The following is a 26,714-nucleotide window of genomic DNA, read 5'->3' as shown; positions in this document are numbered from 1 at the left end:
CTTGCTTCTCGTGATTAATCGGGCTTAGAAGCTGAAGAGATTAGCTGCAGTTATAGCTTATCTAGGTGCCTTCCACTCCTGTGTCATGGAGCTTGCTGTAATTGGTGAATCACACAGGTGGATTGAGTTCCTGCACAGCAGTGCAATGTAGCTCAGGGACAAACTGATCCTCACTTAGTGTGCCGCTTTGACTGTGTCTCTGTGTTTTGGCTTTAACCAGCCAGTCCGATTTAGCCTATATGCAATTTTCCAACTCACCGCCTTTTATTAAAGGGCTGTAGTTCGTAGCTACACTCGCGCACAGACTATCACACTTGTTCATTATGATACGAACACCCAAATCCCTGAGTCGCCTGCTTCATTTGTCATCCTCCACCCTTTCTCTCTCACCCACACACAGATATTATCCTCACCCACCCCAAAAAAAGTTCCACACTCCTCTCCCTTTTCCTCCATCCGTCTCCATTAGAGTTTAATCAGCACAGATTGAATTTCCAGTGCGCGCATTAATGTTTAAATAAATCATAAGCATTTTTATACCCACCCAGCAGTCCACTCTGTGCATTCATTCCCACTTTGATTCCACCCCCTGCATTGCTTACAGTTAAATACAGACCCTAATTATGTCATGAGCTTCTCAATTGCTCAAAGGAGATTGCAGGCAAAGTGAGCAATGATCCCCAGGATGTGTGTGTGTGTGTGTTTGTGTATGTGTGTGCATGCAGGTGTTTACCCCATGTAGGTGCATGAATGGGACATCAACCCCCTCCCCATCTCTCTAGCTGTGACACTCCCAAACCTCTTGTGTAATCCCAACCTCTTGTCAATCAAAGCCGTCGTAGGGGTCCACCAATGCTCATTAGGCCACATATCCACACACTCAGAGAGCACACAGTCATGCACAGAGACTCGCTCATTAGGCATCCGACCATTCCTCATCCTAATCACAGGACTAATAGCGGCATTAATGTGTGGATGATTTGGTCTGGTTCTGGCCCTGCGGTGAAAATGTCATTGGGTAGAATTGCAGTGGTGGCAGCGGTGGAGGGGGTGGGGTGTGGTCCCATGCATTTGCTGTGGCTGATATCTGTCTTCTGCCTCCCCTTCATCCCTTCAGCTGCCTAATCAAGTCCTGCGGAGAAGCTTGCAGCATTCGCCTTGACTCTGGGTGGGGATGTTTATTGTGGAGCTCTGGTTAGTTTTGAGGCATGTGTAACTGAATTTGAATTCATGGGTGCTACAGTTCTGAGATGTTGGGAATTTATTTTCTACATGCTGGACTGGATTTATATCACTGACTAAGGTGTTTTTTTTTTTCTCCTCTTCTATTATTCAGCAGTTGTTAAGTTGGTAAGAAATAAGGCGGGAATAGGGCAGTGCTACAGTTTGCCCTTTCAAAGTGCGCAAAGTGGAAAAGGAGCTTTACCTGCCTAATTTTTCAGGGGATCACCAAAGTCATTAAGATTCATCCTGTTACAACTCTCAATGTCCGTTAAGGCAGTTTAATTTTTTTTATACTCATTTCCGTTGCCTGTGCCATGTTGTATGGGGTTGTAGCGTTTTTGTTTTATGCAAAGATTCATTGTTGTAATTGTCTCTTCGTGTGTCATGTTGAGATGTGTGGAAACTGCAGTGGCAGCTATGAATGACTTAGACATAGAGACACATGATGTTTCAGTCGGATCTGGATTCAATTTGTGGGATTTCTTTGTTTACCACTGGTAAATATACCGCATGCAAACCCAGGTTATTCCAAACTCCTGTCCTGTTGTGAATAGGGTTTAAGAGTTAGCAAATGCATTAACATAAATGCTAATGGTCCTATGTGATTAGCTGGTGTTCAAGGCTCAGGTGTAAAACAGCTAAACACTTCACAGGTTGACAGAGAGCCACTTGGCACATTAACAACAAGTACTGTGATGCAATGAGCAACCAGTTTATGTAATATAGCCAGTGTGTAAATAAAGAGAGCTCATGAATCAGTCACACTGTCAACGGTGTGGTCCAGAATGGATCTTCAGGTTACTGTGGTGAGGAGGGAAATTTCAAAGATCATAAATCCTATTAGATGAAACCACATATGTAAAAATATCTGTTTTAACCAAAAAAGGAGTAATTTATTGTTATCATATATACTGAAGATGGTGCAAGTGCAAATGTAGTCCTCTAAATCATAAATTGGCACAGACCAGATATCAGGTGCATATTAATGCCAGGTGGAAACAGAGCCAGGGTTGTATAGCTGAAGATGAAGATGAGGCAGTGCTGCCCACATCAGCTGATATGCACTGTACATTACATAGCTCATACGTTGTCAGTGTGCATTTACAGGTCAGCAGGATTCATTCAAACTGTCAGTCCGAGACGGTGTAAACTTTCCATCTCCAGCCTCTTAGTTGAGTTTCTTGTTGATATTTGTCCACCGCTGCCAAAAATGTAAGCCATCTGAACCTGGATCAGCAGATGTATAAACTGTTAGTACTCACATCCCTCTGCCTCGCTGTCTATAGCCCCACGCTGCTATTTTCTCCCTCTCTCTCTCTGGCTGTTTCCTCTTACCTTAAGTCTGTATTGGACCAGAAGGCTGGAGCTCATCTTAAAACACACACACAGCCTCAGACTTGCATTAACGAACACATTGTTCCTGGGCCGATGTCCACGTCCTGGGCTCTGGCATTGATTGATGCACTAACATGGCAGTCCTGCCAGTGGAAGTGACAGATACATTTCGCAGGCTTCATCCACCGACTGCCAACAAAACCAAAAATCACAGGCTGTGTCTCCACCACATCACCACCCACCGTCTGCCACCTGATTGGCTATTGCCCTCACGTCCCGGTACCAGCCTGCAGGGACCTCGTACCGGGACTGTCATTGGCTGCATCAAGGCACACATGACAACCTGTGACACGGCTCTGCGTGGGCCGTAATATTCAAAGGGGGTGACTGGCCACTCGAGTGTCCAGAATACAGTATGGTTTCCTGGGTGACAGAGGAGGATCCCCCTCTGTGGAAGGAAGGAATCTTTTATTAGACACTGCTCACCACAGGGAAACAGACATGGTGCTATGCTGAGCTTGTGCTGTGAGTTTGAATGAGTATGTCTAGTACATGAAGAGCTAGAAAGAAGAAAGAAAGATTCTAAATCTAGATTTGCTTAATTATTGAGAAACCCAAACTGCTATTTTTTCTGCTTTTCAAAGCAAACAGTGCTTCTACGAAGTATTAAATAGCTGCAAACTTTAACATTCAGAATATACTGTCAGCATTTGCTGCTTTTGTAACCTTGATTCAGCTGCTACAATATGCAAATAGAAGCAAAGAGCTGCCTTGATGGGTTTTAGTTTCAGGCCTCAAGGCACTGAAACCAAGAATACTGACTTTAATATGCTGAAGTTGAATTTTTCTCTCCTGTGGTTGTAGCAGTAAAGGTGCCATTGTTATACACAGAGAAGGAAAATAACTTTTTTTAAGATCCTCAGGCTAAAGTGCCGCATTTAACAGACTGTATTTTGTTCAAGCCAAACATATTTCTGGAAAAGAAAGGGACTTCAGGATGATGGCTGCTCACCTGCCAAAGTGCCTGGTTTGGTGGCTGTACCAGCCAGCTGCAGTCTGCAGTGACAGTTCATTATGTGCTTCCTGGCTAGCTTTAATGTATCATCCCACCCTGGTTATCCACAGTTCCTTGATGCCAAGACCAGCCAGAGTTAAGGAGGATTGCCACTGATTTTACACATAAAGGTTGGTTTATAGGGTTTATAGGGTCAGATATGGTGACATCGGAACCTTGAATGTAAGGATCCTGACAGCGTGTTAAAAATCCAGCAGGGCAGTGGAGACATGAAGCCCCATGTCTGCAAATGGACAACAGATATAACTGGAAAAAACAATAACATGCTTCCCAGACCTAATGAGTCCTGATGGCACATTTGATGCTGCGAGTGAGCCACGTTCAAACGAGGCAGTGTTGACTAACAAGCCAGAGGCAGCATTCAATAGGTAATTATCACAGGACACAAACACAACTAAACTTAGTTCAGCAGCAATACACTCCACGTAGCAGCATAAAAAAATATGTATATGTAAAGAAACATATTTAAAAATATGAGAAACACTGATAGTTATTGCACATGCAACAGTTGTATATTGCACTTGGGTCGAGGTAGTTGTTGTTGTTGTTGTTGTTGTAGTAATACAGTGTTTCATCCTGTTCTCCACGCTTGGTATTTGAGCAGCTCCTGGTTCATATACACTGTTTTGTACTTCCACCCAGATAAGCCCTAAAGGCAACAAGAACACAACAACATCATCGACCTCCCAGCTCCCTGCATGCTCTTGCCCTCCTCCTCCTACAGCACATTGTTTGCCTACCCTCAGTACTGTAATTAAAGACCTCGCAAGCTCGTCCTAGCTTCTGTTCTTCTCTAAGCTGTTAGGAGGGGGCCACAGGGTTTTATAGCAAGGCCTAAGTCACCCCTTGACTTCTGTTTTTTTTATTGTGATGTGAGGACGAGAGGGAGGGCCCGGAGGAGTCAGGGGACAGATTTGATCCTGGGGCTCCTTGTTTGCGAGCAGGGCTGAAGAAATAAATGACTGATAAGGTTAGAACGAGTTCAGTGGAGGTTGTTTGCCAGAGAATGAAAGCAAAGAATGTCACAGCGTAATCCCTGCTCTTCACTGTCAGTCTGTTTGCAGCTAAGAACAAAAGATCTTGTCTTTTTAAATGATTATTCTACTGAGAGAGTGATGTAGTCCAAGTGATCACTGACTTCAAAATCAGTGATCTTTTCAATTCCTCTTCCTTTCGTCTTTTTTTCATGTCTTGTCGTGTCCACTATTTTCTTGCTTTTGTTGTCATTCATTTTTTCAGTTTTTTTTTTTAAAACATGGAAATGCAAATTGTCAGGGAAGATTTATTGACTGATAGTTGATAGTTATTGATAGTTGACATTAGGTATAAGTTATCAGGCTAAAGCCCCAACAATTCTCCACATCTAATTAAATCCCTCTCTACCTGTGATTCCATACAAATTCCACACAAAAGTAGGTGAACTCACTGGAGTAAATAAAACAGAAGGTTGTCTGTCCTCTGTTCTCTCCATCAGTTTTCATTTTTCTACATGTACTCTCTCTTCGGGTCACATGGCTCGTTTATGCAGAGGCACATTTCCATTTCGGGGCTGTCTAGTCATCTCCGTCTGGAGTCTCTGACATGGAGCTAGTTACCATCCACTCGGAGCAGATAAGAAGAGACGCAGGTGTACGCTGGCCATCGACTCAGAAAGCCCATTAGCACACAGTACACAGATTACAAAGCTGGCTGGGCCGGAGCTGGACCTGGACAGGAGAGCAGAGGAAGCAGACCTAATCTGCCTACTAACAGATGGCTCCCCCGATCACACACAGCCACCCGCCCGCCAGCCATGTTGGAATGGAGTAGCCGCCCACGGCGAGGTTGGAGAGGGCGCACAGACGGAGGAGGAGATGATTGTTATTGAATATGAAATGTCGATCACTTGGAATGAGCACGCTTTTCGGGTTGGAAGAGGCCCAGAGGATTGATTCTCTTATCTGGGAAGTAAACACAGGTTCTTTTCAAGAGATTCAGGTTTGCCTGCGTCACTGAATGAAGACTTGTCCTCATATACTCTTCCTGCTGATGTAGTCGTTGATGCTGTGATTTATGCCACCATAAAAAAAAAAAAAAAACCCAACAACACCAGTCTTGAAAATGTTTCCTGCCACAGCAAATATTTTATACCCTCATGCCTTCAGCTGAATCGCTCTCTAAGTGCTATCACTGTTATTCTTAATATTCAGCACTCTCTCAAAGAGCTGACCTGTCCTGTCCATCGTGTAACCACAGGCAAAATCAGTGTAACAGAGGAGAGGAGCTTTTCTTACTGTCACCGGACCATTTGCTGGTGAAGTCGATTCAAACTGAAATGTATTACGCAGTGCACAATTACACAAAAACAACAGAGAGGCATGTAGCCCCAACAAAACAGACCGATGAAGAATTCAATGGAAAATGAAAGGTTTTCTATAGCGCAAACCAGCCTGCTACAACTTATGATGCAGTATATAACAACAATGTTTGCAAGAAAAATCCACAGAGGACTTTAAGTAATTATTTTTTTTTAAAGTGCTAAGCATGCTACAGTGCGCTGCCATTCTCTTACTACAACAGCTCCATGAATTCAGCCTTTATAAGTAAAATATAATGAGTTTTTGGAGTAGTCCTTAAACGTGTCCATATATCTGAAGCCGTTTTGGCATTCTCCCTTCTTAAACAGCTTCTCCATAACTTTAGATGTACTGTCTTAAGTCTATCAGATGACCTATGGCCTAAGTAGATTTGTATTTATGTGTTTTCCCATACCTTCATTTAAGAAGCATCTACAGACCTGAAAGTGAACGGCACAGTATAAAGTAAAAAAATGAAGCCTGATTTAGGGAGTCCTTAATTTTTTTTATACATGGTTTCAAGCACAGTGTTTGAGTTAAAATGATTGTTTTATTATTATTGTGACATTGATGAGGAGATTCAGAGCACGGTCAGATTCTAGCTCTCCTCCTTTGTATGATGAATGAGCAAAGATGTGGCAAATGATTGATTTTGCACTCTGCACGGGTCCAGCTGTCAGAGGTGTGAAAATCAGGCACGGGCATTTTTAGTGTTAACTTCTCATTGTGCGGCTGTATCTCCGCGCTGCAATCGCAACGTATGAAACCAGTCGGCGTGCCTCGGCCTGCAGCGGACACTAATCTCTGCTGCTGTCACTTACTCAGGCACAGCTAAGCAGCATCCGAACAGCTCAGCACATCACACTCTGAGGCCAATCACTTGAAGGAGCTGCTGCTTAATGTGCGCTTTGTGTATGTGTATGTGTGCATTTTGTGTTTGCCTATGCTCGGGTGAGGATGTGCGTGTGCCTGGGAGAGGGATGGATGATGTTGCAGTTGTAGGCAGCGGGTCGGGTCTGTCAGAGTGTGTGAGCCTCCACACCTCTGTGACAGCAGCTTAATGTACCACCATACTCTTTCTTTGCGCGTTCAGGGCAATTATGTTAAGTGGGTGTCCAACCGAAGGGCAAGCGGCAACAAATTGCCACAGGTAATGACTCACAGTTTTATTTTTACATAACTTCCCGCTCCTCACTTGAATCACAACAGGATGTTTCCCTTGTAAACAGTGCCGTAGCGCAGCATTTAATAACTTTTTTCGCAATGTGATTATGAGAGCTTCAGGGAGGCGTTTTCTTTATGACTCTCATCTCACTTTGTGATTGTATACCCTTTTATTCTGGTAACTGAGCACTGCATCCAGTGCATAGTGTGGCAGCTTTTACACAATTTGAAATAACTTGAAAACAGTGTTTTTCATGAGTCTTGGATGCTATTCAGGAGTTTCTATGTTTTCACCACTTTTACTTTCTCCCCAGCTGGTTTTCCCTGTTTACATCTCTTCCTTTGAGAGAATGATGGCTGTGAAAGGCTCCTGCATCCTTCAGTACTACCTTTGCTCCTCTCCTCCCTTTATCTCCTCCCTGTCTCTCCTGGCTGTCTCCGTCTTCATTTGAACTCCCTATCTGAACAAGTCTGCAAAATCCTGCTTGTTTTTCTTTCCATTTCTCTCACTGTGTACCCTCATTTAAAAATATATGTATTTTTCAGAATCTGTTGAAAATGAAAAGTTCCTCATACAGTTTATTGTGCCACACCCAGAAGGCTCAGATTAGGTGAAAGGTGTTGGAATGTAAAAGGAATTTTATTTTGGTTTCATTTTATACATCCTCTGTAAATGCATGTAAATGCACTACATGTAAAACCTAATTTTTGAAAAAGGCACATGCAAAAAAAAAAAAAAAAAAAGTTACTGACTGACAGTGCCATCCATAGCTTTGGGGCCCCTTGACTGCTGGGCCAGTGCCCATAAGACCTATTCAGTAATCTGTTCATGCAGTGCACTGACAGGCATCAGTCAGCAGGCTCAAATTATTTAAAGTGACTATTTCAACATTTCAAACTTCACAAATAAAAGGTAAAAATGTTTTTTTAATCATAGTGATACTACCATTCCATGACCATCATGCCTTTTTAGGCTCTTTCAAAGTGTCTGGGCTCAAAAGTCTGATTCTCCACCTCTCCCTTCCTCTTCCTCTCCCTCCCTCTCTCTCTCTCTCTCTCTCTCTCTCTCTCTCTCTCTCTCTCTCTCTGCTTTGCTCTCTCCATCCTCTCTGTGTCCTTCCCTGTGTCTGTCATCTCAGCAGACGGGCTCTGCCGGCGCTCCGACAGGGACTGACCCAGCCTCCTCAATTACCCAGAAAACCCCTTATCAGAAAAATGATCCTCATTATTGACGCCTGACTCACCAGGTTACTGCTGGGAGGGTAGCCTGCAGAGACGAAGTGAGACAGAGAAGAAGGAAACAAGAATAGAGAAGGACAGAGACAGAGAGATTGGTTGCAACATTAGAAAAAAGAGATCTAAATACATGGATGGATGGATGGATGGATGGATGGATGGATAGATAGATAGATAGATAGATAGATAGATAGATAGATAGATAGATAGATAGACAGATAGACAGATAGATAGATAGATAGATAGATAGATAGATAGATAGATAGATAGATAGAAAGATGAGAATGGAGGAAATCTGTGTGAATATTAGAGCAAAATCTGAGCTGCAACAGCAGAGGGACACAGCCAGATTTAGCAGAGGGAGAGTGTGGGCGGTAGGACGTGTGTGTGTGTTGTCAGAAACTTGAGGGAACACTGTCCAGAGCAGACAGAATCAGGGATGTACTGTATGAAAGGCGAAAAAGCAGGTCTTTTACTGTGGCGTTAATTCAGAGCAAACTGTAGGAGTCCTGCTGACACACTCACAGACTGCTAACAAATCTCTGTTCTTCCGTTTGACTCAGGACTCCTGTGTCTTATCCAAATATATTTTTAACCTTTATTCATCCAAAGAAGGATGTTGCACACTCTCTCTTTTCTTTTTTCTTTTTTTCTCTTTTTTTTTGCAATAGTCTGCTTAAAATTTATACTGCATTCACATCCATTAGGCTTCTACTGTAAGCACTGTGGGATTATCCTGTACATTCAGTGCTTTGCTCAAAAGCACTTCGTTGCTGCAGTGCAGAGAGGAATGAGGGATGTGCCAGTGGCATATGTCGATCCTGAGTGGTAATTCACGGTTGGTTTTTGGCGCACAGTTTGCACACTGTCGGTACCACTGTTAGTAGTGGTATGTCGGTTGCATATGTCACTGATGTTACTTGCACATGCTACTGCTGATTGAGGATTGGTGTGTCCGTGCTATGTGCCGGTATGTCATTATTATTCCACTGACAGTACCACTATGTTCTGTGTAAAACTTAAATGTTGTCACTGTATAGGATAATCAACTGTGTTATGTCAATAAGAATTACTATATGCTGGTGGGAGGTGGAATATTACTGTGGAACATGAGTGACTTACTAAGTGGCATAAGCCAACAGAACTGCAGCAGCATCCCAAAAGCCAACAGTGACATAGATCTGTGTGACAAATCATCGGTATGTCATTCCTTTATTAGTAGTACTTTGTTAAGTTTAATGTTCTAATAATCTCTAACAATCCAATTTCACCCTGACAAAAATAATATACTGAATCGCTTTTATTTGTCAAGAGCCAGACCCCAAATTGTTTACAAGTAACCCGCAGCTCTGCTCTTCATCTGTTACAGTGAATGGGCCTGTGTTAGCAGTCCCTCATTAAAACATAAATCCCTGAGAGGCTTCATTCACTAAGCCGTAATGTATACCAGGCTATTATTTCTACCAGTTATCACAGTTATTTAATTTTCATTAAACTGTAAAAAAAGTATTGTAGCATCCACTGGCAAGTGTATAATTTGATCAAATGGATAAAGATACAGAAATGTGCACTTGTCCCTGTAAGTGTGTTATAATAGGTCAGAACTAGGCAGTGTGAAAGGCTGTAAATTGAGAGGTGCTTGGATTGGTACTCATATCGACTAGTCTTTTGAATAAAATACCCACTGCTCACATCAGGCCTGAAAAAACAGCTGCATTGCCACTTGTAGTAAAAGAGATTTGATTTTCAATTCAGCCATTAATATGCACCTAATCCTGACAGGCGCATATCTGAGTGTGCCTTGGTGTGCTGTGTGTTGCTGCCCAGCTGTTTGACCTTGCCCTTGTCTCTTCTCTCAGGTATGCGTATCCTGGTGACCCTATTGTTGGACACCCTGCCAATGCTTGGCAACGTGCTGCTGCTCTGCTTCTTTGTCTTCTTCATATTCGGCATTGTGGGCGTCCAGCTGTGGTCCGGCCTGCTCAGAAACCGCTGCTACGTGGAAGAAAACTTCTCCTTGTGAGCAGAATTAGTTTCTATTTTATTTATCTTATAGAGTAGATTATTTAAAGTATAATTCAGATTTATTAATTATTATTAATAAAGGGAAGTGTCAGCAATGATGTATTTTGTAGCTAATTTTGCATCGTATTTTTGTAGATCTGACCATAATTTCTATCCGATTTAATAACACTGTGCTTAAAGTCATTGGTCAGGTGATTAACCATCACAGTTTCCAGAATAACTTTGTGATTCAACTTTGACCACCAGTACTTACTATTGCACTCACTTTCAGTTTAAACTCCAAATGAACTGCTTTAGATAACCTGGCTAAACTGTGGGCTCATTAATGATCTGTCTGATCATCTGTCAGTCATTGTGCTACCTGATCTCACCAGTTACTTCAGATGTACTGTACATTGTTATTACAACTGTTATAAATGATGGCCCAACCCTCAAAAGTAAGAACAAAACTCTAATTAAACCAGAATTACCATTTTAAAACGTCAGAGGAGGGTACTGAGAGAGATACAGAACATCAGAACAAAAATGGCTGCGCACAAAAGGCCCTGTATTCACAATTTAAAAACATTTTGATAATGGCACTGGTGTCAATTGGTCTTCAAGAACATTAAGTAAGAGTAAATAAGAATATTGATCAGATCTTTATTTACTCCAAGCAACACAAGAGGATTTATTTATTCATTTATATTTTATCTTACCCATCTCTATTTCCTGATAGAGCTCAGAGGAACATCTGAGATTAGGGTCATGAGAAGGTTAAGGTAAAACTGTAGAGTAAACCTTGACCCTGGACACTAAACTAAGTCATGCACTAAAGTCAATGAGGTCAGCGATTATGGAGTCTCATCACAGTGATGAATGGGGGACAGACAGGCCCTGGAATAATGAGAAAGACCCCATGCGGCCCATGCTATATGGCACATGGGCACCCATGACTTATTCATGTTCATCCTGGCTCCATCTCTCTCTATAGGATTTATGACATCTCACAGCTGTAATTTAAATTCGTGCATAATGGCTTTGGTGAGCTGGCATATTTTTTTTGCCATCATCATTAATTTTTAGTCGCGCTTCTTGTATCTGGAAGGTCTTTATTTCTGCATCAGATGAATGGCATTTAGGTCTGGTTCTACTCTTATCCAAAACCATAAGCATATCAGTTTTAACGCCTGCTTTTAATGTTGTGGCCAGTCGGTCTATTCCAGTGCTTTGGCAGAGTAACAGCTGTTAACTGTTAGTTGGGTTTACAGTGACTCTTATTAGACTGACTGACAGTATGTTAGAGCACCCGGTAAGTACCACATCCCATGCACCACGTCGGGGTGTGATAAATGGAATGGGTACCATACTGAACTCATCAGGTCTGGAAGTGTTTTTGTAGATCATCCTAAAGTGTGAAACAGCTTTTAAGAATGCATGAATAAATAAGCGAGTGTGAGCTGGTCCAGAAGTGGAAAAGGACTGGTCTGGTCCCACAGAGTATTTGAGGCTACTACACAATTAACACAACTTGCCAGCTGAATGTGTGTTGACAGAAAAGCCAGATATCACGCAATCGCCAGAAACACACTCACACACCAGTTATTCCAGAGGAGTGCGCTGTAACAGATATGCCAAGAGGTATTGTAGTCAGCGTACACACTTGTCCATCCAACTCACACAGTACACACAGGGGTCTCCCCAGCCATTTGGCCCCAGGTTTGTCAACACAGTTACAACTGGCTCTGCTGATCACTTCCTCCTATCTGTCTGAAGGAGTTTTAATCAGTGAAATCAGATGCTGGACTGTTTGCTTGGAATTAACACCTGCAGAATTTGGGGTTTCAAATTTGATCAATTTAAATGATACTGAACATCACACATTAGCATGTCACAGCTAAGTCAGGCCGACTAGTGGTGATGTCAAGTAGAAAATCATGGGAAGTGTGCCATTATTCTGTAATTGCCACTCGATGCCACAGCATTGCTGTTCAGCAAATTTATATAGTGTTACTTTAAGGCAAACGTATTGAAAACTTTGTGTAAGATACTGTGTGTCTGGATTTGAAATTGAAAGAAAGGATGGTTTTTGACGTTAAAGAGAATTTTTACAATTCATGGCCAAATCTACTGACCTTTTCAAATTTGAAAATGAAGTCTGTCTACTTTCAGAACAACTCTTTATGACTTTGTCTGGTCTCAGGATCCAAACAAACCAGTACTCCCTCCCATGTCCTCTCTTCTTCCTCCCCCAAGCCCTCTGTCTGTGAAGTCGGAGAAGTTGCATGAATACTACCACACTGAAAATGATGATGAGAACCCCTTCATCTGCTCTCAGCGCCAAAACAATGGCATGAGGAACTGCAGCTCGGTCCCCAAGCTGTATGAGGGAAACGTGCAGTGCACCCTGGGCATGGAATCTTACAACAGCACTGACAACACCACTTGCGTCAACTGGAACCAGTACTACACCAAGTGTGCTACTGGTCCGTCCAACCCTTTCAAGGGAGCCATCAACTTTGACAATATCTGCTATGCCTGGATTGCAATCTTTCAGGTAAGACACATGATCACGTTTCCAGAATAGTCATATTTTTAAGACACCAGATTAAATGAATGATTTCTGCAGTGATGCACATACAGTGTGGTGTAAACCTGTATTACAAGATGGAGACAAATTACGCCAGCGGCCAGCATATTGGACTTTTAGGATTAGCAAGTTACCGCGGCCACACCGCCGGACTGTGGTCTCATTTTTCCACACCATTTGTTTGCTATCTCCACATCATCTGAAAAGCCTTTTGTTGCAGTTTTCATTCATCAGTGTCAAGTTGAGGGGGTAGTTTTATAGGACAAAAGCCAGATTGGAGATGAGTTTTCCCATAGGTCGGAGTACTGCCTGTGTGGGGTAAAGCATATGAGAGAAATGTTGGGGATTCTGCTGAGTCTGTACTATGAACTATGGTCTCTTATAATCTGTATATTTATTGAATTCTTATTATCTATTTAATTCCACCATCTCTATCGTCCTGTTTTTTCCCCTGTTTTTGTTCCTCTCTAGGTGATCACTCTGGAGGGCTGGGTGGATATTATGTATTTTGTGATGGATGCTCAATCCTTCTACAACTTCATCTACTTCATCCTACTCATCATTGTAAGTGCCGCTTCATGGCGCCACCAGCTGTGTGCTGATGGCTGAACAAGTGGGTCAGTTGGGGAATGGGTGTGTGAGCATCCAGTGTGAACGTGTGAATAACTAAACTGTCATCTGCCCCTCCTTGTCCTCAGATTGGCTCATTCTTCATGATCAATCTATGCCTGGTGGTCATCGCCACTCAGTTCTCAGAGACCAAGCAGAGGGAGAGCCAGCTGATGAAGGAGCAGCGGGTGCGCTTCATGTCCAACGCCAGCACTCTGGCCTCTGAGCCAGGCTCCTGCTACGATGAGCTCCTCAAGTTCGTGGTTCGCATTGTCCGGAAGGGGGCCAGACAAGTAGCCCATATCTGCAGGCTCTTGGCTCGCCGTGCCGGGCTGAACATCGCCGCCTCTCCCCCGGCCGCGGAGCCCCAGCGTAGCCAGAGGAGGAGGAGGAAGTTCTCCAGGCAGGGATCCATGTCGGTTCATCACATGGTGCACCATCATCACCACCACCACCATCACTACCACCTGGGAAATGGCAGCGTGAGGGGAGGAGGGAGCACCTGGTGTATGGAGGGTAGGGATGTGGAGGCTGGAGCTCATAATAACAACGGAGGGGCTATTTTAGCAACATCCAGCACCGGGCAGCTTGCTTTGGTGCCGCCCTCTTCTGTGACATCAGCCACCTCTGATTCGAACCATGCCACTGCAGGAGCTGCTGATTCAGCTTCAGTTCGCAGTGTGTTCAACATGGAAACGCTTCGCTGTACCCCTTCGCCCACGGGCATGGGGCCAACTCCAGGTTCCTTCTCCCTTGCCCCTGTTCCCTTGAAGAAGAGGAACTCAGTGCCCTTCGCTGCTCCAGGCCCTAAAAACTATCCCACCCTGCAGGCCCGAGCCCTAGCAGAGTCCAGACGAGGAAGTGTTGCAGCCAGCACTTTGACTAATATCAGCTTCAACCTCAATATCCCACCCATGTCCCTGGAGAGACGGCCATCGAGCCTGGTGGAGGCTCACTTGCCCTCAGGTAGACTCACCACAAACCAACAGGAATGATACATACACTGTTGAGCATCATGATTATAGATATAATCAAAAACTTGGAAAGTGTTTGATTAGCTCCATTAGCTGCATTCCTTCTGAGTTAGCTGTGGTGGATAGGGTTTGCTTTGTTGAGCATTCCCATTCAGTCAAAAACTGGAAAGCATAATGGGGTTTGAAAATAACAGCAGTATCTCATTCACTCTGAATCAGTGTTTAATTTACATATCAGTGTTGGAGTAAATCAAGTGACAAACAACTGGAAGTGTTCCTTTTTCTGTAATCTCCTATTTGGTGGAGTACGGTATCGATTTGTGGTGATTAAGCTTCAAACTATAGCACAGCCCAGAGTAGTTTTTTTTTTCCGTGAGAGACAGAAAGAGTGCTAATTCCAGTCAATAAATGTTAATCCCTCATGTCCAAGCTCGCAGCCAACTTTGTCTGCCCGCGGCCAAGTTCTAAAAGCCAGTGGGCTCAGCAGAAGTCAGGTCAGGTTTGTTCAGGTTGTACAGATGGTGGAAACGGTGGCTGCCAGCCAGACAGGCCACAGCACAGGCTGTGGAGACGAGGCATTACTCATACAGCACACGCTGACCATCACCATCGAGCACACTCCCTCTGATACACACGCAACTGTCCAAAAATGTTGTTGTTCGCAACAGATCTTTTGCATTGCATTTGACAATTTGTCTAAAACACTTAATTGATGTGACTCAGCAGTCTCGCTGCTAAGTCGCACAGATTCGCTGCAGTTCCCTTCACTTTGTCTTAGTTTCTGCATCTGACCTTTCTCACTCTGCCGCAGCCCAGCTCTCCTGCCAGCTGTCAGCCCGTGACCTCAGCACCACCAGCAGTGCCATGGACACGGCTGCTTTGACATTGGACCCTGAGAACTGCCCTTACTGCGCCAAGGCCCTGGCCAACGAGTCAGAGGGCGGAACCGAGGGCAATGAGACACCCGGTGATTCCGACAGCGAGGGTGTTTATGAGTTCACCCAGGACCTCCACCACAGGGACAGGAGAGACAGCCGGCAGCCCAAAAAGAAGCACCGAAGGCTGGGCAAAACCGCAGCGAAGGCGGTTCACTTCTGGAGGCTGGTGTGTGACACGTTCAGGAAGATCGTGGACAGCAAGTACTTTGGACGAGGGATTATGATCGCCATTCTGATTAATACTCTGAGCATGGGGATCGAGTACCATGAGCAGGTTAGTGCACATGTGTTTTTCTCCATGTCTCATTAAGAAAAGTGTGATTGTGTGAAGTTGAATGCAGCTATTGGATGATGCTCCACAGAGATGATAGCAAACCTGAATGACTACACAAAGTTGACAGTGGGAATATACACTGATGCATAATGAGCAGTCAGATGAAACATGATGAAAAATTGCAGGAAAGCATCAGTTGAACTTATAGATCCTCTGTGTCCGTGTGTGTCGTTCTGTGTGATTGTGTAAGCTACGGTGCTCCCACAGGCCCAACTGGAATTCCTGATGTCTCTCTCTGGTCTCTTTTGTTTATACAAGCATAATTACAGCCAGAGAGAGAGAGAGTATGAGAGGCAGAGGATACAGAGAGAGACAGAGAGAGAAAGAGGAACAGGGGTGATTTAACGGGTGAGGAAGGCCCCACAACATCTGACAGAGATTTTCTCTTTGTTTCTTTCATTCTCTGTCTGTTGTTTTTTACTCCTGGGTTTCTTTCTCTTTGGCCCCATTTACACCTAACATTAAAATGCGGTCTGTATCAGGTCAGCTCATCTGCATGAGGGAAACGGGATGTTAATGCAAGGTGCATATACATGCGGAACACATTGGAATGGGAATGCTATGGAATCAGGCAGACCACATCTGGAGGTGGTCTGATGCTCATTGTGATCAGATCTCACCAATGCGTGAATGCAACCTGTACAGTCTGAAGAAAATAATCCACCCAACAAGCTGGAAGGTCACCGAACCCCACCTCCCCTTGCTATCTTAAGCTTGAAATGAAGAAAACAACAAATGACCTCTGTCTCAGTCGAATAAAAAGGTTAGCCTATACAGCAGCATTACTAGCAAGTACTGAGGTCAGTCACATCCTGGCTGATACCCAAGCCACTTAACAAGGTCGGTACCGGCTCAGATTCCAGCGCGGTGTATCATATCAACCCATAGTAGAAAACTTGTCTCTTAAAAATTCTGATCATATTCAACAACTGACACTGGCAAAAAAAAATATTTTGTAGGAGCTCCCTGCATTACATTTTTATCAGTAGAATGAGAATGTTTATATCCAGTGTATTGGTGAACTGTTTGCAGCCAATTTGCATTGTTCGTACCGAATGTATGTGCAAAGTCAGATACTCAGATAAACACTATCACTGTATTTCCTTGGTATTCTTTGCAAAAATACACGCCAGGCAACTAAAGCATAACTAACGTTTTTTAGGCTTTTGTTTAAAGCCCTTGCTTAAGGTTAGAAAAAACATTGCGTTCTAGTTTCAGTGCTGACCTGAAGCATGAGACATTCACTTTTTCAGGATTAAAATAAAACCTTTATCTTCCCTTAATTTTAACCAAGTGATGTTGTAGCCTAAAAGCTAACAGCACATGTGACCACGATGTGAACCAGTCTCCTTTGTACACCTGTTCTCTGTAGCCAATGTCATAGTTCCAGTTATAAAAAAAAAAACATTACATTGCAATCAACTGTAAAAACATATTTGATCAAGGAAAATTGCAGTATCTGTTTTGTAGGGGACAGGACTGCTGTTGGAATGGAAGTGGTGAACAGGTTCAGCCATCCTTTGCTATAGGCATCACTCTGCAGCAGAAAGCACGTGTGGTAAATTCCTTCCGGTGTTCATAGCTCACACTTTGATTTGTGTAAACATCAAAAATTCATGTTGTCACCGTTCAGCTTTCTTCTCCGACGTGTCTGATGAAATGAGGGTTTTTGCGTTACAAATCTTGCCGAATGCAGGGCTAAGCTTTTAAGTGCGCACTGTGTTTGAGGCTTTGTTTTCTTGGCATGTGTGATTTTGTTGCAAGTTATATAACGCAAGTAAGGCAAGTGACACAAGTGTTGTGTTTGTGCATGTGTGTGTGCGTGCATGTGCAGGTGTGTAGATGTGTAGGTGTGTAGTGGGAGATTGAAGCCTGGCCAGGTTTTACGGGGTTACTTTCGGTCCCTGACCCAGTGCCTATAAACATATCCAGATGCCAAATATCCTCAGCACATACACACACAGGAGGTTTTACAGCTTTCAAGTCTCCACCTTTTTTCAGTTGTCTCTTTTTCTCCTTCCTTCTTTTTATTGTGGTTCTGTTCCTTCTTCCCCTTCCTGTGTTTCCTTTTTCTTCCACTTTTCTTTCTCCTCCTTTTCTCCTCATTCTCTTTTAGCTTTCACTGTCACCTCTTTTGTCAGTCTTTCTTCTTCTTCTCCTTCAGCTTCCTCCCCCTCCCCCCTTATCTCCCTCCTCCTCAGCCTTTTGGCTTCTCTCTCAACTGTTCTTTCCTAGTTTGGGTAACATGGATCCCTCCAGCCTCCAGACAGGCTGCTGAAAACTTTACTGAGACGCTTCATTGATTGCAAGCCCATCGACATCCAATAGACACGAGGATCACTAAGTCTCTGTTTGTCTCTGTAACTCTGTCCACATGGAGAAGATGGAGGTTTTAATTTCCATACATTCACCAGCCAAGTTTTCTGCTGGAGTTTTCTGCACACAGTGCATACCCTGTGCAGCTTCCACTTTTACTGTAAAATCAGATGACGACAACAAAGTGTTTTGTCGTTTCAGCTTCTGTAGTCAGCACTGCACAGCTTTATAACTGATTACTGTCGTACTTTGTCCATCAAATGTAGACTCCTTGCATCCTTTCCCAACCTTGGGGTCTATCTGATATGTAAATAAGGTCTCAAGAGAGTCACCAAAAGAAAAAAAAGACTTGAAAAGACTTTTAAATAAGTGCAAATTGAGTTGATTTAAACTGAGTTAATTTGATACAACCTGCCATTAAGCACAGCAGTACACGTAGTGAAGGAAAGTAGTCTTCCAATGATGGTGGTAAGCTCACAAGTTAGCAAAAGGTTTGACTGGGTGGTTTAAATGGGATGTGATCTCCTTGGATTTGCTAGCCCATGCAGTTGAACAGCACTGACTGAGATGCCATTCGATCCAAAGCTATGAGGAGTATTGGTCTGGAGCAAAACCAAAGCTGACAGTGATTTAAAACTTATGGCTCCCTTGGCAAGCATTAATTTGTGTGAAGACGGATGTAATAGTCTTGTTTGCACATAATCATTCAAATGAACAACAGTGTCAAAATATTGTGCTTTAGGCCTCAAGTCGCATAATGGCGTTTTTAGATTAAATTCTCTTCTGTAGCTCTTTGCTAAAAATCTAAAGCAAATTTCTTCAGTTTAAAAATGTCCGTTGGCCAGATATAATCAGGAACCTCTGGCTTCGCAGCTCCACCTTCTTTCTTTCTTCTTTTGGGGTCTTTGCTCCAAGCCCAAATCGTAATCCTGAGGAGGATCCACAAAGAGATGATTTTGTGCGCACATTAAACAATCAATGTAAATAAGATTTAGGAGCAGCTTGTGTTACAGGTGAAAATATCCAGAGCAAAGTCTTAAATGAAAAAATATCTGGCTCCTTTAGCTGCTAAATTATTTACACTATGTTCACTAGTTAGTCACTAACTGTCATTTGGTGCTGGACAGGCAGCTAAAATAAGACACTTTTTGTCATTTTACTGAAGCCACAACTTTGAGCTTTAAATCTTGTCACTAAATATTGGCATTTTATCTCAAGGCTTGTACTTTCTGGGACTGGCACTGAAGCATACGAGTTCAGTATGACCTCTGACCTCTCAGAAATAAACCGGCCTCTTGAATAGACAGACACTGTACATCCACACACGTGTCTTTCAAACACAGACATGTTACCCTACACCATCAGTGTGTATGCAGCTACACTGCCTGAACACTTGCTGCCCATGACACATAACAGAGCACCCTGTCTGCTTCCTATCTCTTAAATGCACACTCACAAATACGTCCACACAAACACTCAACACTGCACGGGAGGCAGTGCATACACAGTGTCGCCACGAGGGCAGCAGATGAGGTAAATGCAGCAGCATGTAAACGCGGGAGCGACGCAGAGATGGAGGGATAAAAAGATGATTAAATAGCATGTTGGATAGGGATGACAGAGTGTAAGGACTTAGAGGTGAAGGGATAGAGGAGGTGATGGGTGGAAGAGTGGAGGCGGACGGGTTGGACGAGTGGGGAGAGGGTGTCTGCTTTATCTCTCCGTACAGTTTAAGAGTGTTACCATTTATGGTGGAGCTGATGGAATAGTTGTGTGTCTGCCAACTATGTGACACAGCCCATAGTCTATTTACTTGGGAAGGTCAACCTCTCCTCGCTTTACATAAGAAACTTCCCTTTGTCTTTGTGGCCAGAGAGACAGTCTGTGCCTCTTCCTTGCTTCCTTTTTCTGAAGCTCTCCTGTCAGCCTTACCACTCCCTCCATGAGCAGCGCTGATGCCAAAATAGCTTGAGGAGAAGTTAAGAGGCATAGAAAAAGACAGAGGTGTCAAGGGAGAAGTGGGGTGAAGTGCATGGTTCCTGTTTTTGGAAATTGTTGTTGCTGTTATAGTGGAAGCTTTTTAGCGCTGACATGAATATTGATTGGGCGTGTAGCTGTTACATGGGCACAGAGTTTATCTGAAGTCACTTTTGGGTCACTTTGTCTACATTTCCCCGCGGGCGACGTTTTGACTTTATCAACCTTGAAAGGTATTCGCTTGAAAGGGAAAGTACATACAATTGGTTTTTAAACGCTGAGTGCTGCTCAACGGTGATACGTGGTGGTGTTTGTTCAGCAGTGTGTTTGATCCTGTTTCGTCACTTTCTTATGAGAATAGGAGAGAAAGATCCACTTTGAGAAGGGTATGTTTTAGGGTCAGGAGGTACGGGCAGAGGTACACTCTTCCCAAGTGCAGACATTTGCAGCTAAAAAACACTGTCTATCTATGATAATTACCACATGCAACATCTCAGTTTTGTGCATTACCATGCTAATATTTTCTAATCGCCACAATGGTGCTGTGCACAGAACAAAAAGTTTGGCTGAGGCAAATGTCAATAGTTTTTGCCGGTATTTGGTCACAAACCAAAGTACAAACAGAAAGAGAGACCCCCCTCCCTCAAGAAACTGAGGGTGCAACCGGGGCTGTACGTGGAAAAATACACAACAACAGAAAGCTTGAAAACTTGTTGTGAGGCACAGGGACCCGCGGTAGAATAAGGATTTTCGAACAGATTTGTCAGTGAGGTCGATGTAGTTTGACTGAATGTTGTTGTGAATGGGGATGGCTTTTCTTCCTGTGGTTCAGCCACTTTTCCCTCTTTGTTTTTGTCTCTCTTCAAAATAAAAACACCCTGACATTTAAATCGGAGTGGTAGGATTAGTTTCAGGTTTATTGTAAGTTCTGACATTAACATTGATTTAAAGTTATGACTTGTTTCCTTTCCATAGGCTGTGAAATTAATGTACAATAGTCAGTGTGTTTATATGTGTTTGAAGGCCTGGTCATGCATTCTCGTGCAGTATTGTGCATACACATACACACTTGCTTCTCCTGTTGCCAAACCAAGAGAGACAGTGGAAAAACCCTTTTGCTGTGCTTCTTGCTTCAACCAGAGACAATATTTATTCAGCTTTTATCCTGCCCTGCCGGTGGAATGCAGAGCTGGCATCTGAAGACACTGGCCATCCTCCAAGATAGGCCTAAGAAAAGTGTTTTTCTAATTTGTACAATGGTGAGACGTAGACAGCGAAACAACAGCTCCTAATCCTGGTTTATAGAAGGAGGGCTTTTCCAGCCCTGAAGGCCATGAAATCAAAAAGGGAGAATCAATGAAGTGATCAAATGATAGATTTAGCTATTTCCTGGTTCAGTGAGATGTCAAATAACATAGCTGCCTGTCTTTAGCAAGTTCTCCTGTCTAGCTCTTGCTCCGCAGCTGCCGTTTTATTCAAGCTGGTCTTGAGCTTGTTATGATATTGTAGGCATTAGTGTACACATGTGCAGAGGCAGAGGTGGAAACTTCCTAAGGGTTTAGAGGCAGCAGTAGCAAGTAAATGCACAAATTACACTGATTTAATGTCAAATTGGTATTTAGTTGTCTTACTAATCACCTTGGTCAACGTATGTGACAACGAGTCATTAGGATGCATTGTGGAGCAGCTCCTTTTACAAAGAAAGCTTTCACAGACATATTAATTCAGTTTACATATTTACAGTTAACCATGTAGCATAATACCCAAGGCTTTTAATTCTGTTCTGCTTGCTAATTGTCAGATTAATATCTTTTCCTTTCTGTTAATCGGGGAGTAGGGTTCTCTGCAAGATCTGCAGTAAGTTAGAGAAGTCTGAGACAACATACTGAGGCAAGAAAATACAGGATTCTTCATTGTCACTGGAGTGTGGCGTTGTCAGTTAATGGTAAATATTTTGAAGATTACCATAGAAGGGATTTTTTAGACATTTTTCCTCTGTACTACACATTTGATGTGTTTACTGTCAGTTCCAAGGAATAATCCTAATACCTCTTCAGGCAGGAAGGAGGGCAGGAAGGTGAAGATGCCACCAAGAGTCAAAACGGAGAGCTGGGTCTTCTGCTCTGCTTTCCTATCTGTACAAGTCACCACATGCCACCGATTCACACATTATACCTTGTTTTTGCTGAAGCTGTACAAAGTGTGAAAATGACAGTTTGCTGTTTTACATTGGGCAACATGCCAGACTGTTTCTTGGCAGCCTTGAGACTCTGCTGGCCAAGAAATCACAGACATAACCACTTGTACAATGATGTTGTTATACTTTGTTTTTTTGTACAGATTAAACAACTGAGACATAACGTGTTAATCCATGAGCTTTAGAGGTGCTGGTAGGTGGACTCTGTTACCTGTGGACAGTGCTAGGCTAACTTTTCCCCCCCTGTATCCAGTCAACACCACGTAGCTTCTGCAGCACCATGGTCAACCCTGGATAGATCCAAAAAGCCACATTAAAATCCTCATTATCATTAACCCTGTGTGATTCTTCCTGAAATGCTGTTAAGGTGCTGATGCAGACCTTCAGATCATTCAGTCATCTGAGACAAATCATCCTCATCATTATTATTAAATCAGAACCAACCAACCATTATGGAGAGTGTATCATTCTCCATTTCATGCTTGAAATTTCCTCTTCTGTGGTATGCCTAAGCAAACCACTTGATTAAACTAACACACACACACACACACACACACACACACGCCCACACACACACACATACCAGGCATGGTGCTGCATCATTGAGAGCCTGGAGCGGAGCGCAGCGCAGCATCCCGTTTAGATTAGATCACATCAGATTAGGTGACATTACATTAGCGCTAACCAGATTACACCATTCCTCATCTAACACACTTTACCTCCTAATGCTCCTGCTGCCTCATTACCTAGGACGCAGCCATCGAAGGAAGCAATTAGAAAAGCAAGAACATCTCTCTCTCACTTACAAACTCGCACATGTGGACACATTCATCTCTCTCTATAGGTTGGATGCACACCTCAGTGGCCATTAGTCAATTAAGAAATTTCTCCTGTTGGCTAAGCTCTAATGGCTGCAAACCTTTGGTGATGCTAGCATGTGTGTGCGTGCGGTTGTGGGTGTAGTTTTCTACCTCCATGTCTCTTGTGTGTTCCTGTGCGATTTTCTATGTGTGAGAAAGGCTTTTATGGTCTCATTCTCTTGCAGTAATCTTGCATGATGTCTGAGGAATGTCTAATATAAAAGCTGGAACAATAGCAGAGCAGAAACAGTGGGGGAAAAATAATGACCTGAACCTCAGTCTCAAGGCCAGATGTCTGCAGTCCAAGTCTCACCTCATAAAAACTGTACTTCTTGTTCTGGCTTATCAACTGCATCTATTATACAGCTCTATGTGTGTGTTTACACACAAGTGTGAGTCGGTGCAGAGCTTTGTGCATACAGTATGTGTGCATGCATGGTAATAGTGTGGGAGTAGAGCTCACTGTGTGGGTTTATGCGTGTGGCCTGTGGATGTGTTTGCCCACATGCTTATTAGTGTAACTTTGGGTACACCTAAATGTGCATTTGTGGTGTGTGTGTGTCTGTTTGTGTGTGCGTTTCTACGTATTTGCGTGTGAGGGCATTCATCTGAGAGAACACACAAACATCTGAGTTCCCCTGCGTTTGTTTACCCTTTGAACCTTTCTTAATCGCACAATGTGTGTGCGCAATGTATGAAGGATTTGCCGCCGTCGCGCTCCTCGGTGTAACTGAATGGGCACAATAAAGCGGTGGGATCAAACAAACAGATTTGTCTGTGTCTGTGAACCCAGAGACAGACACAAGAGACACAGACAATGACAAAGAGGTGAGATGAAAAAGAGAGCTTGTTTTTTTTTTTTCCGAAAGCGGGGTTCACTGGCTGGAGCTGCAGGCCGGTGGGCAAATTATTTTTTTTTAACAAGGATGCAGGAGAGGAAAGATGTCATCTGTTCTCTACATATCCTCTACACTGCCCCTTAAACGTAGCAGATGTACTACATGGTCATATGTAAACTAAAAAGCACAACAGGTCATTTTATTCCCCAGTTATTTCTCCATACAACTACTTGTTGCTTTTTTAAATTTACGGCTCATCTTAGAACAGCAGTGGCATCAAATTTGTTCGAGTTTGAAATCTGCAGTAAATGTTTTTCACCGTAAATGCTGATTCTGCTGCATTTACATTGATTCTGCCGGTAGCTTGATGTGAAATCTTCAGCTGGTGAAGCTTTGTGGCTCTTACTTCTGAGCTCAGGGGGACAAAACTGTTAAAGCTGAGCATGTTTAATGTTGTATTGATGTTTTACCACCCTTCAAAGTGGCCACTGTTTGATTGCTAATCACACAAACTGATCTTTCCCCGGGGAAAATGATAGACTCGTACTTAAACACAGTTCTCACAGTCAGCAGTCAAAAGTGCTTCAACTAGATATTAGGGCTCTTCTTAAAAGTTACATTGATAACAGTTGGGGTATTTTATCATGCTTTGAGTTATTGTGTAATATTAGGCTTTGATGTTGCTCGGCTCTTCATCATTGCCTCAGGGCCTAAAGCTAAATTCAGGTCTTACGGGAATAATGACTTAATACTAAGCAATGACTTGTAAGTGTTGACTTGCTCAAACGTAGTTAAAAGTGTCAAGACACTCTTATTGAAGTTCTCTGCAGACGGTGGTTGCTTTTGACAGTCTGACACTGGGCACCCACAAATGACCCATCTCAACTTTCAACCACAAAATTTCAAAAAGTAGCTGCTTTGTTGCCATGCTGCTGTTACGTAAATAGTTTCTTTTTATTTATATTTGCTGAAATTAACAGGTAACATAACACCAGGCGTCACTGCTGTTTTTGGTTAAAAGTTTGCAAGTCTGTTGCACCTGCGTCCACACCCATCATCACTGACAGATGTGGTCCCAGTTTGTAATCTGGTGGAGTGTCAGGTAAGAAGGTCACTCTTATATCTGTCCGTTAAACATGAAGCTACTCGAGCAGCCTGTTAGCTTATCTTGGCATAAAGACTGTAAACAGCCAGCCTCACCCTATCCAACAGTAGCAAAATCCGTCTACCAGCACCTCTAAAGCTCATTACTTAACATACTATTTCTCTTTTATTTGATATGTACAAAACCCAAAGTGTAAAAAACAACAATCCACATACGACTCTAGGAAGCCAGTTGAGACTCTTCTGGTACATAATCACCTGTAAAATATCAAATTATCATTATGATTCTTTGTTTTTTTCTACAAATTAAATAATATTTTTAATGTTTATGGCTTTAAAACAGGGATACTGTAAGCACCATCTTTCCCACATGACAATGACGATATCTCATAATACACGACTGTTCTGTCACTGTTGCTTAACTGCTGTAGACAAACTGGTGCTGTAATGCAGCACAAAGAGCTGTTATTCAACTGGTAATGTTAATCTCTGTATTCCTTCCTTTATGTATCCATGCTAGTGTTGGGTAATCACTTCTTAAATAGTCATGGTGAATAGTGATTAGTGGCAGCCCACCAGGACAGGCTTAATGACACACACTGCGTTTACATTATGTTACATTACCTCCCGGTTCAGCCTGGGGGATAATGTTTCCGTCGGGATGACGTCTCTATTTATACACACACACACACGCACGCACAGTGGGATGCTGAGGCTGTAAGACAGGCAGTCACACACACATACGTACACACATTCGCTTACACATTCATGATGGAGAACATGCAAACACAGATCAGGCCTTCAACACCTTCCATCCAGTGTGCCATGTCAGTGTAATGTGTGTTTGTGTGTGGGTGTGAGACACCATGTTTGAGTGTTGTAAACTGTTTATTGCATAGAGATGAAAGCTTGTCTGGGGTGTTCCACAGTCCACAGACACATAACAGCAAACCCCCCGCCCCCCACCCCCCCAACACACACACACACACACACACACACACACACACACACACACACACACACACACATATGCTCTTTTCTCCTCACCGATAATTATGAATACTCACTGTAGACGTCTGATTTACATACTGTGCCTTTTATCTTTTGGATCGGGTTCTTGCTCTTGTCTATCTGCTTGCTCTCATTGCTTGTTTTTCTCTCACTGTTTTTTTCAGGCACACATACACCCACGCTCAAATGCTGTAACACACTCACACACACAGGCACAAAACACACACACACACAAACACCAGATGTTTGATGTAGATGTGAGTGGCAGCCCATTTCTCTGATGAGCTTTGTGCAGACGTCCCAGGCATATTCAGCAGCGGTATTGTGAGCAGTGTGTGCGAGTCCTGGTGCGAGATGAAGGTTGTGTGCGCGCGCGTGTGTGTGTGTGTATTGTATGTGAGAGAAAGTAGCTTTGTGTGAATAGGCAGATTTGTCAGATTTGAATTGAATGAAGTCACTGGCATGTTTCTTTGTGCACTTGTGACACTGCAGGTGTTGCTGCTGTCGTCTTATAAACATCTTGCTTCTCCAGTCCACTGATTTTCATTGTTTCGTCATCAGCACAGATTTCATGCACATCTGTAACCATCT

At 43.2% G+C, this 26,714-nt stretch overlaps 1 protein-coding gene across 1 annotated transcript in view; it reads left to right on the top strand.

Annotated features, from left to right (window-relative positions):
• Positions 1-26,714, top strand: part of cacna1g (calcium channel, voltage-dependent, T type, alpha 1G subunit) — a 201,722-nt gene that overhangs the window by 102,015 nt on the left and 72,993 nt on the right. Inside the window, exons 6-10 of the mRNA XM_041067345.1 lie at positions 10,230-10,389; positions 12,631-12,931; positions 13,436-13,528; positions 13,663-14,539; positions 15,359-15,759. Of these exons, the coding sequence (XP_040923279.1) occupies positions 10,230-10,389; positions 12,631-12,931; positions 13,436-13,528; positions 13,663-14,539; positions 15,359-15,759 (1,832 nt within the window). The remainder of the gene's footprint in view (positions 1-10,229; positions 10,390-12,630; positions 12,932-13,435; positions 13,529-13,662; positions 14,540-15,358; positions 15,760-26,714) is intronic.

The sequence above is a fragment of the Toxotes jaculatrix genome, chromosome 21 (assembly GCF_017976425.1).
Source record: "Toxotes jaculatrix isolate fToxJac2 chromosome 21, fToxJac2.pri, whole genome shotgun sequence".
Taxonomy (NCBI): domain Eukaryota; kingdom Metazoa; phylum Chordata; class Actinopteri; family Toxotidae; genus Toxotes; species Toxotes jaculatrix.
Note: the sequence above shows the minus strand (reverse complement) of the source record. Positions and strands in the feature narration are given on the sequence as shown.